Source organism: Plectropomus leopardus, chromosome 15, assembly GCF_026936395.1.
Source record: "Plectropomus leopardus strain MGB_pleo_1.0 chromosome 15, ASM2693639v1, whole genome shotgun sequence".
Taxonomy (NCBI): domain Eukaryota; kingdom Metazoa; phylum Chordata; class Actinopteri; order Perciformes; family Serranidae; genus Plectropomus; species Plectropomus leopardus.
In genome coordinates, this window is record NC_142190.1 from 1 (window position 1) to 12,074 (window position 12,074).

The 12,074-nt window shown below is 43.6% G+C and overlaps 1 protein-coding gene across 1 annotated transcript; it reads right to left on the reverse strand.

Annotated features, from left to right (window-relative positions):
• Positions 1-7,706: 7,706 nt before the first annotated feature.
• On the reverse strand, positions 7,707-10,312 carry LOC148187163 (uncharacterized). The gene is made up of 5 exons (XM_088088455.1): positions 9,760-10,312; positions 9,490-9,673; positions 9,105-9,328; positions 8,901-8,972; positions 7,707-8,815 (listed from the first exon to the last, which is right to left on the reverse strand). The coding sequence occupies exons 2-5, from the start codon at positions 9,531-9,533 to the stop codon at positions 8,658-8,660; spliced, it is 498 nt and encodes a 165-aa protein (XP_087944581.1). The 5' UTR covers positions 9,534-9,673; positions 9,760-10,312; the 3' UTR covers positions 7,707-8,657.
• Between the last annotated feature and the right edge of the window lie 1,762 nt (positions 10,313-12,074).

The following is a 12,074-nucleotide window of genomic DNA, read 5'->3' on the forward strand; positions in this document are numbered from 1 at the left end:
AACCCTAACTTCTTCTTCAACCTAGCTTCTTTAACACAACACAACTAACTTCAACCTAACACAACTTCTAACCTAACCCTAACCTCAACTTCTTTAACCTAACCTAACCTAACCTAACCTAACTAACCTAACCCTAACCCTAACACAACCCTAACCCTAACCTAACCTAACCTAACCCCTAACCTTCTTCTAACCTAACCCTTTAACCTAACCTAACCCTAACCCTAACACAACACTAACCTAACCCCTAACACTAACCTAACCTAACCTAACCCTAACCCCTAACTTCAACCTAACCCTAACCACAACCTAACCTAGCACAACCTAACCCAACCTGACACAACCCTAACCTGGCCTAACCTGGCCTAACACAACCCCAACACAACCTTCTTCCTAACCTGGCACAACCCACAACACAACCACAACACAACCCCAACCTGGCCTACAACCTAGCCTAACCTGGCACAACCCCTGGCCTAACCTAACCTGGCTAGCACAACCCAGCTGGCCTAACCCCTAGCACAACCTGGCCTGACACAACCTAGCCTAGCCTGGCCCTGACAACCCCTGGCCTGACACAACCTAGCCTATTTAACCCTAGCCTAACCTAACCCAACCCCTAGCCTAACCCAACTTCTTCAACCTAACACAACACAACCTAACTTCTTCTTCTTTAACTTCTTCTAACCTAACACAACCTAACTTCTTTAACACAACCCCTAACACAACACAACCTAACTTCTTCTTCTTCAACCCAACCTAACCCCACAACACAACACAACTTTCTTCTAACCTAACTTCTTCAACACAACACAACCCCTAACCTAACACAACACAACACAACCCCACAACCTTCAACACAACACAACCTAACCCAACCCTAACCAACACAACCCCTAACCTAACTAACCCCTAACCTAACCTAGCCCAACCACAACACAACACAACACAACACAACACAACCCACAACACAACCTGGCCCCTAACCCCAACTAGCCTCCTGGCCTAACCCTCACAACCCTAACACAACCTGACACAACCTGGCCTAGCCTAGCCTAGCCCCAACTGGCCCTGGCCTACTAGCCCCCTGTCAACCCTAGCCTACAACCCTAGCCTATTTTGTACAACCCCTAACCCTAACCTATTTCAACACTAACCCCTAACCCCAACACAACAACCTAACCTAACCCCTAACCTTACAACACAACCCCAACCCTAACCCTAACTTCTTCTAACCACTAACCCCAACCCTAACCCTAACCCCTAACTTAACACAACTTCTTCTTTAACACTTCAACCCCCAACTTCTAACCCCTAACACAACCTAACCTAACACAACCCAACCCAACACAACACAACCTAACCCTAACCCAACACAACACAACCCTAACCACAACCCTAACCTACAACACAACACAACCCTAACCTAACCTAACACAACCCCACAACACAACCCCAACCCAACCCCACAACCCTAACCCCACAACACAACACAACCTAACCCTAACCTAACCCCTAACCTAACCTGGCACAACCTGACCTAACACAACCTGACACAACCCCAACACAACCTAACCTGTACAACTCCCAACCTGCCTAACACAACCCCTGGCCTGTAACCCTATTTCAACCCTAACCCTAACCCTAACCTCCTAACCCTTCCCTAACCTAACCTAACCCTAACCCCTAAACCCTAACCCCAACCCTAACCCCTACCCCTAACCCTAACCCCTACCCCTAACCCTAACCCCAACCCCTAACCCCAACCCCTACCCCTAACCCTAACCCTAACCCCAACCCCAACCTAACCCCAACCCTAACCTAACCCCAACCCTAACCCCTAAACCCAACCCCTAACCCCTAACCCTAACCCCTACCCCCAACCCCAAACCCCAACCCCTAACCCTAACCCCAACCCTAACCCCTAACCCCTAACCCCAACCCCTAACCCCAACTCTAACCCCAACCCCTAACCCCTAACCCCAACCCCTAACCCCAACCCTAACCCTAACCCCTAACCCCAACCCCAACCCCAACCCTAACCCTAACCCTAACCCCAACCCCAACCCTAACCCAACCCCTAACCCTAACCCAACCCCAACCCTAACTAACCCTAACCCTAACCCCTAACCCTAACCCTAACCCCTAACCCTAACCCCAAACCTAACCCCTAACCCCAACCCTAACCCCTAACCCTAAACCTAAACCTAACCCCAACTTCCCAACCCTAACCCTAACCCCAACCCTAACCCCAACCCCAACCTAACTAACCCCAACCCCTAACCCCAACCCCTAACCCTAACCCTAACCCTAACCCTAACCCACCCCAACCCTAACCCCCAACCCCAACCCCAACCTAACCCTAACCCCAACCCCAACCCAACCCCAACCCTAACCCTAACAACCTAACCCTAACCCCAACCCCTAACCCTAACCCTAACCCTAACCCCAACCCCAACCCCCAACCTACAACCCCTGACCCCAACCCTAACCCCTAACCCCAACCCTAACCCCTAACCTAACCCTAACCTAACCCCAACCCCAACCCCTAACCCCAACCCTAACCCCTAGCCTAACCTAACCCCAACCCCAACCCTAACCCTAACCCTAACTCAACCTCCAACCCCAACCCCAACCCAACCCCAACCCAACCCCTAACCCTCCTAACCCCAACCCCAACTCCCAACCCCAACCTCAACCCTAACTCCCTAACCCAACTCCCAACCCTAACCCCAACCCAACTTACCCCAACCCTAACCTAACCCCAACCCCAACTAACCCTAACCCTAACCCTAACCCTAACCCCTAACCCTAACCCTAACCCTAACCCTAACCCTAACCCTAACCCTAACCCTGGCTCCACCTCTCCTGTTTTTCTTCTAACCCGTATCCTCACTCTAGCCCTAACCCTAAGCTTAATCTTAGCCTTAACCCGAACCCTAGCCCTAACCCGAACTTTCATCTTAACACTAGCCCTAATCCTAACCTTAACCTTAGCCCTAGCCCTAACCCTAACCCTAATCTTAACCCTAACCCTAACCTTAACCTTAACCCTAGCCCTAACCCTAACCCTAGCCCTAGCCCTAGCCCTAACCCTAACCTTAACCCTAATCCTAACCCTTGCCCTAACCTTAACCTTAACCCTAGCCCTAATCTTAACCCTAACCCTAGCCCTAGCCCTAACCCTAACCTTAACCCTGACCCTAACCCTAGTTCATTGGGAGTACATAGGGTTAAAAACATTGATCGAGTACATGGAGGGTTAAAAATTGTAGAACAGTTAAAAATATAAATAATCATAGGGATATTAAAAAGAGTTTTGGCATAGGAGGGGTTACAAGATTTAAAATTGGTTATAAAAAGCATAAATAGCTGGGTAGAGTAATAATTTAGTGTTAAACATTCATAAATAAGTGGATTAAGGGCTATAAAATCTAATACATTTTTATTTGGTTAAGAAAGGGTTAAATCATTTTGGTATACTAAAACTTTAACTAAGTTTAAAAAGGATGAAACGAATTTATGGAAATTTATGGCATATACGGGGTTAACATAAGTTGGGAGTACATTGTTATTGGCATGGGCACACAAGGGGTTAATTAAATTTGCTTTTCAATTCATAGTATAAAGGGAAAATAGAAACAAATTGGTTCTGGAAAGTAAGGGGTTACAGAAAAGAGGGTGGAGTTAAGAAACTTGGATCTTGAGACAAGCAGGAGAAAAGAGTCTGAACATGTTCCAAGAGAGCAAACATTTCAAAGCTGCCACTGCTTTGCAGGAGCTTCATTCTGACTTAGGCTCTGGATGGAGACACACTGCTCTGCTGCTCTGCTGTCAGAAAGCCATTACAAGTTTTTTGGTGTGCATTTACCTGAGGAAGATCTAGTATTAGATCGAAACGTCGTTTTTATTGCACACCCTTCCTTAGTTTTTCACAACTCTTAAGCTTTTTTTGTTTTTTCCTTCCCCAAACAGGGGGGAGCGCTTTTAGTTGTTTTTTCTTGTTTTTCTTCCTGTTATCTTATTAAAACAGATAACAATAAACAACAAAAAAATAAAAATTCATTAAAACATAGACAAAACTTAAAAATTCATTAAAAAAACACGAAAGACCAAAAAAAGTATAAAAGAAAAAGATAAAAAATAATAAAACAAAAACACATTACAACTCTTAGTGGTGTTTTTGTTTTTTTCCTTCCCCAACTAGGGGGAAGCGCTTTTAGTTGATTTTTCTTTTCTTTTCTTTTCTTCTTTATCTTATTAAAACAGATAATAACACAACACACAACAATAAAATATAAATTCATTACAACACTGACAAAAATTAAAAAATTAATAATAAAAAAAATTTAAAAAAACAATAAAGACCAAAAAAAGTATAAAATAAAAAAATAAAACAAAAACACATGGATGATTGGATGGGGGTGCGTTGGGGACGTCGCCGCCCACGCATCCGCCTTGATGATGGGGGCTGGGGGGACGGGGGGTACATGGGTCGGAGGGCCCTGCATTTGTCTTCCCTCTGGGAAGGGCTCAGGCCCTATTCCCCAACCCCAACCCCAACCCCAACCCCAACCCCAACCCCAACCCCAACTAACCCCAACCCCTAAACCTAAACCCCAAACCCCAACCCCAACCCCTCACCCCCACCCTAACCCTAACCCTAACCCCTAACCCTAACCCCTAACCCTAACCCTAACCCTAGCCCTAACCCTAACCTTAACCTTAACCCTAGCCCTAATCTTAACCCTAACCCTAGCCTTAGCCCTAACCCTAACCTTAACCCTAACCCTAACCCTAACCCTAACCCTAACCTTAACCTTAACCTTAGCCCTAATCCTAACCCTAACCTTAGCCCTAGCCCTAACCCTAATCCTACTCCTAACCATGCCCCCTTAATTCTTGTCTAATCCTATAAAAAAAAGAAAAGAAAAAAGAAGGGTGGGTGGGGCAATGTTTAATGTGGGTATTATAGGGTTAAAAACTTAAAAAGTAACAAATCATCAAATTGGTCTTTGGCAATTAAGTTATAATGGGATTATATAGTTAAAAAATACAAAATTACATAATTCATAAGGGGATACATAAGGACATCATATTAATAATTTAAGGGGTATATATACATATATGGGATGGGTTATAGTTCATATGGGGGGAGTTATAGGTTAAAAAAGTCAGTTAAAAAAGTCAAGTAGAAGATAAGTTAAGAATTGCACACTAACATTAAAACACAAAGTTAAAAGACAAAACAGAGGGTATAAAAGCTTCAACTTCAGGAGAGTGCTCATTTCATCTTACACCTCTGAAGGAGTCACATCATTCCAGCCTCTTTGACACTTTAGTTTTTTGCGTGCCTAAATTGACCTGAGGAAGACCTCATTCGGTCGAAACGTTGTCTCGGCACGCCTTCTTTAGTTCTTTATTGTTGACACATATATGTTTATACATTGATAGTTAAAAATTATTGTATTTTAATTCATTGTTGTACATTTTTTTTATATATTTTACTTGTTTTGTAGATATTTTACTGTATTTAACCCATTGCATGGGTACTTTTGAGGAGGGTTGGACACTGGTCCGCCGCGGTGGGCGGCGCCAGCGGGCCACCCAACCCCGTTGGGACCAGGAGAGGGACAGGTCCTTTGGATGGAGGGCGAGGGCACCTCCCTTCTCTGAAAGGAGAGGGGGATACTTCCCCACTCCTAACCCCTAACCCTAACCCTAACCCCTAACCCTAACCCTAACCCTAACCCTAACCCTAACCCCTGACCCTAACCCTAACCATCCCTTTAACCCCCAATTATTTATTTCATAACGCTTAACCCCAACCGGGACCCTTATTCTTATTTCAAAACCCATACCCCTCATATGTCTCTACCGACAAATTTCCTAACCCTAATCCTCCCCCTATCCCTATCAATTATGCCAAACCCCAAATTGGATATCAAATTATATAAAATAAGTAATTAATAGATGCACAAATCAATTTACCCCCCTAAAAATATACCATACATGAACAAACCAATTAATTATAATCCCCTTTCCCATTAATAGATAAACTAATATATAAATAAAATAAATATAACACAATATAACCAAATAAAACTAATAAATAAACAAATAAACAAATAAATAAATAAATAAATAAATAAATAAACAAATAAATAAACAAATAAATAAATCCGTTCTTCACAACTGTTGGGAACAAAGCTCCTGTTGGAGAATTTGTTTATTGTAAGGGAGTCACTGAGAAGTCCCAGACACGGGATGTGATGGATGGAGAGAGCATGGGACTGTGCCACGCCTTTGGCGTGACACAGTCCCCACTTCCCTCATCCTAACCGGGACCCTTAATCTTAATTTTAATCTTATTTTAACACTCATATCGCTCACGTCTCCACCGACCTATCCCCCTAGCCCTATGAATAATGTCATACCCCAAATCTAAAATTAAACTGCACAAAATAAGAAATTAATGGATATACAAACAAATAGAATAAATATTAAATAAATAAATAAATAAATAAATAAATAAATAAATAAATAAATAAATAAATAAATAAATAAATAAATAAAATCTGTTTTTCATAACCTTCTATAATAAAGTCCTGTTTGGAAAATGTATTTATTTTGGGAGTCACTGAGAGGTCCCAGACACGGGATTTGATGGACGGAGTATGCATCGGACTGTGCCACGCCTTCGGCCTTCGGCGTGGCACGGTCCATACTTCCTTCATCCTAACCCTTCCACATTCCACATTCCACATTCCAACTTCCACATTTCACATTCCACATTCCAACTTCGACATTACACCTTCCATCTTCCAACTTCCACATTCCAACTTCAAACTTTGACAGTACACCTTCCATCTTCCAACTTCCACATTCCAAATTCGAACTTCGACAGTACACCTTCCATCTTCCAACTTCGACATTACACCTTTCAGCTTCTACATTCCAACTTCCAACTTCCACATTCCACATTCCACATTCCAACTTCCAACTTCCACATTCCACATTCCACATTCCAACTTCCAGCTTTGACAGTACACCTTCCATCTTCCAACTTCCACATTCCAAATTCGAACTTCGACAGTACACCTTCCATCTTCGAACTTCGACAGTACACCTTCCATCTTCCAACTTCCACATTCCAACTTCAAACTTCGACATTACACCTTTCAGCTTCCAACTTCCACATTCCACATTCCCACTTCCACATTCCAACTTCCAACTTCCACATTCCACATTCCACATTCCAACTTCCAGCTTTGACAGTACACCTTCCATCTTCCAACTTCCACATTCCAAATTCGAACTTCGACAGTACACCTTCCATCTTCGAACTTCAACATTACAACTTCCATCTTCCAACTTCCACATTCCAAATTCGAACTTCGACAGTACACCTTCCATCTTCAAACTTCGACATTACACCTTTCAGCTTCCAACTTCCACATTCCACATTCCAACTTCCAACTTCCACATTCCAACTTCGAACGTCGACATTACACCTTCCATCTTCAAACTTCCACATTCCAACTTCCAACTTTGACAGTACACCTTCCATCTTCCAACTTCCACATTCCAAATTCAAACTTCGCCAGTACACCTTCCATCTTCCAACTTCAACATTACAACTTCCAGCCTCCAACTTCCACATTCCACCTTCCAACTTCCACATTACACCTTCCAACTTAAAACTTCCATATTACACCTTCCACAGTCCACATTACGCCTTCAGACTTCTACATCCCACATTCCACCTTCCAACTTCAAACTTCGACAGTACACCTTCTATCTTCCAACTTCCACATTACACCTTCCAGCTTCCAACATCCACATTCCACCTTCCAACTGCCACATTCCAACATCCAACTTCCATTCCACCTTCCAAATTCCATCTCCCAAATTCCACATTCTCATCTATGGGTCTATGAGTAGATGAGAATTTGGAAGTTTTTTTCTCACTAGATAAGTCATCATTACCTGTGGCTGTACTGATGTTAACACCTCTTTCAGACCCAGCCTACTTTGTCCTTTCAAATGCACTAGGATTCAGCCCACTGTCTGCTCTTGTTTTTGAAATATGAGCCTTTGAAATTACTTACACTTTCTCATCTATGGGTCTATGAGTAGACGAGAATTCGGAAGGTTTTTTTTCACTTGATAAGTCATCATTACCTGTTGCTGTTCTGATGTTGACACGTGTTGGACGCATGCCTCTATTAGCTTCAAAATTAACTAAGATTCAGACCACTGTCCTAACCCATTTTTCTTATAAATATGAGCCTTTGATTTTACTTCCCCTTTCTCATCTATGGGTCTATGAGTAGATAAGAATTTGGAAGTTTTTTTCTCACTTGATAAGTCATCATTACCTGTGGCTGTTGACACCTGTTTCAGATGCATTCCGCTTTGTCCTTTCAAATGCACTAGGATTCACCCCAATGTCCACTCTATTTTTTTGAAGTATGAGTCTTTAAAATTGCTTCCACATTCTCATCTATGGGCCTATGAGTAGATGAGAATCTGGAATATTCCAAATTTCAATCTAAGGCAATTCCAGATTTCAATCTACGGCAATTCCAGATTCTCATCTACTCAATGGCTGATTCAATACTTTAATCTGACAAGAGTGTACTCACCAGAATCTGTTATCTCTGGCCGTCCGCCCCAACATCACGCACGTGATCCGTCAGCATGTTGGTCAGTACAATGGACCTGTGACCACTGATGATGCAAAAGTACCCCATGATGTACCCCATCAGTTTTGCGTGCTCGTTACACAGGTTCCCGTTATTGGATAGGAAATCTGAAAAATACACAAGCACATACATCAAACGTTGCAGATATTGGACAAGGGACAGAGAGCGGCATTAACACAGAGGTCCACTTACTGAGGAGTTGCAGGATTCTCTTCTTCGCAGTGCTCAGGAAAGCCAATTCTTGAGCCGAATCAAGCTGATTGGCTGTGGAGATAAAAGAGTAGGAGAAGCCCACGAAATTGATTTAATGATATATCGTTCTAAATGTGAAATTATTACACATCACATTTTGGAGGTATTTGTTGGGAGAAAAGGGAGGGGTGGGGGGGACCGTACCGGTCTTGCAGCGCTTGACCTGTTGTCGGCGCACAACCACTTCTCTGCGGATGTCCGCCTGTATCCGCTTCAGTTCGTACAGGATCCTGCCAATGTCCGCAGCCTGCAGCCTGCTCGACCGCAGGAAGCAGTGTTGAATGTGTTTGTAGAACATTGTGACGTTTGTCAGCATGTTTTTGACTGTTGTGGGCATGTAACCCGTTTTTTTCAGGTAAACCGGATAGCTGTCGGAAGAGTTGAGCACATAAATGACATTCAACCTTCCAAATCACGATCTACTGTTTATATTCCAAAATTCCAAATTATGATCTACTATATATTCCGAAATTCCAAATTATGATATACATTAATAATACAGACTATTCGAAACAGCAATGACACTTACTTCCGTAGATTGTCCATACGTGCCAAAAACCTGAGATCCGGCATGGTACAACTCTTAGCGAGGCCACCCACTATGTACTGGGAGAACCGCAGACAATGCCCAGCAGCCTGCTGGGCATTGTCTCTGTCCTTCCTCCCACTTTGCGGTCCTACCCGAAACTTCTCGAAGTCGCCGATGACTTTTTCTGTGGGGCAACAAAAACAGTAAATCTGACTATTTGAGCTTCTGCTGCGCTAGACATCAGTTGTTAATGGTAGTGGAAAGGAAAACCTTCTGTATAGAGTTTCCTTCTTGGCCGCCTTTCTCACGTGGTCCCCCTTCTGTGCAGACACTGGCGTACGCTGCACGTTTCTCGTGTGCTCCCCACTCTGCGCAGCTACTGGCACAAGCTGAACTGAGGCCTCCACCGTGCTCCACCAGCCTCCACCAGCAACTTGCACTCCAGTGGCTCCACTCTCTTCACCAACTCTAGACATTTGCATGGGCATGCAAGACTTGAGTTATTATTGTCAGAGGGCCCTGGCTGAGTCTCAGGAGACCTTCCAGGAGCAGGGCTGTGGGGAACTGTTCCTGGACAGCAGCTGGTGGCAAGTGGGCCGGATGAAAAACTGGCAGGAAGTGGGCTAGGTGAAGAAGTGTCGGGAAGTGGGCCAGGTGAAGAAGTAGCTGGAAGTTGGCCAGAAGGGGTGTCGAAAAGCGGTTTCGATGGAGACTCAAGGGGAGCTTGAGAGGACTGAGACCTAGTGCTGGCATTGTTGGACGACACAATCGGCGTGGAAGATCTCAGGGCAGGCCGACGGTCATCGTCAGAACCACTTGGAGGTCTGTCATTCTCTGGGGTTAAGAACAAACCAATTGTAGACAAACGCGGCTTGGCAATTTAGTGTATTGTTTGTTGTTACTCAGAATTCATGTAAATATTGTACAGTTAATCTTTAACAAGTATTAAGATTCACAAAACTTCATGCACACACGGACATACCTAGATCACTTCTCAAACCAAGGGTCGACACCATTGGTGGGTCAGGTTCAGACATGCAGAGCTCAGCAAATTCTTTAGCAATGGCCAATCTCTTGGCCTCTGTGATGATGGGCTCTCGTTCCTGTTAAAATTAGACGCTGACTGATTGCTCTACACCTGGAGATTTTGTTTGTAATGTGCCTAGATTATTCACATGTGCTTACCTCAATTGTCTTCAACGAATGTGCATCGTGAAGATGCTTGTCCAACCGTACCAATGCCTGCTTGCTTCATATGGGGCACTCTAATGGTCCTGTAGTTCTATTGCAGGAAAAGAAAGATCAGTCTAACAAATGCCATTAGACAATAGATTAGAATTTGGACCATTCCAAATTCAGATTTATTCCATTTTATTCACACAACACCAATTCAGATGTCTCACGATACGTTGCATATTAAGTAATTCTATAGATGAAAACATCGATCTTACCGTGCATTTCCATATTTTACAAGCAGAAAATATTCTTGGTGGTTTGGGATGACGTGCTGGAGTCTTAGGTGCTGTTTTAAATTGGCATATGCGCCATAGCATAAGGCACAAATTTTCTGCAACTGCATATGATGGAAACAGGTGCAAAATTAAGGTGCTGTATTAAAATCAATGTATTTTAAACGTGGTACAAATATCTACTTACCATCTTGGATCCAGCCATCAGGGTGATGTTTCGCCTGAAAAAAAAAAAGTCCGAAATTAGAATATGTCACTGTGGTCTCCGGATTATAGTGTTTGTCTTGTCATTTCCTGTTTTATTTTGGTAGTCTCCATCCTGTATCATGTCTGGTGTCTTTACTTCCTCTTGTGTGACCCCACCCCCCCCACACACACACACACACACACACACACACACACACACACACACACACAATGTGTGAAGCAGCCACATGAAAAACAAACATTTTGAGGACAAAAATGCCAACTTACCAGTAAATTCAGCTGCAAACAAGAGGAGCATCCTTGGACTGCAGCCAGTGACCCTGTCGTTCACTCCGCGAAAAGAACATCTTGTTGACCCAGGAAGTAGTTGAGAAGAGGGAAGCAGACTACAATTTGGAATATTCCAAATTTTATTCTACAGCAATTCCAGATTCTAATCTACAATTCGATGGCTAAGGCAAGAGATGAGAATTTGGAATTTCCGTACATTTAAATTTGGAATATTCCAAATTATAATCTATTGCCATAAACATTGGTTTTGTGCCCATCCCCCACCCTGTGCTCCGTGTCTGTCTCAGGCCATAGTCTGCTCCTTGGCTCTCTGAGAGCTCAGAGGCAAGTGTCTCATCTTGCCTTCAAAGGCCGTATGCTACGATAGAGGGACCTACCCTCTTCTGGCTGAACGTGGGAGACCCTGCGAGCATTTACCTCAAATTTGGTACCTCTGGCCCGACGGCAAGTGTGTCAAATTTGACCCCAGAAGGTCAAAGGTCGCCTGAATTGGTAAAGATGAAAATGTGGGGTCACTCAATTCTCAATCTTTCGCAATATATGGCACTTCAAACTAACCCTAACCCAACATATATCGTAGACGGCCGTGACACCTTCCGCCTCTGCGCCCTTCCTTCG

What these genes read in the sequence shown, in the direction of transcription:
- LOC148187163 (XM_088088455.1), bottom strand. Translation starts at nt 9,533, where the DNA reads ATGCCGGATCTCAGGTTTTTGGCACGTATGGACAATCTACGGAA. An exon ending in CGTATGGACAATCTACGGAA is followed by an intron (nt 9,329 to 9,489) that starts GTAAGTGTCATT and finishes CTCTTCCGACAG; the next exon opens with CTATCCGGTTTACCTGAAAA. An exon ending in GGTCAAGCGCTGCAAGACCG is followed by an intron (nt 8,973 to 9,104) that starts GTACGGTCCCCC and finishes TTATCTCCACAG; the next exon opens with CCAATCAGCTTGATTCGGCT.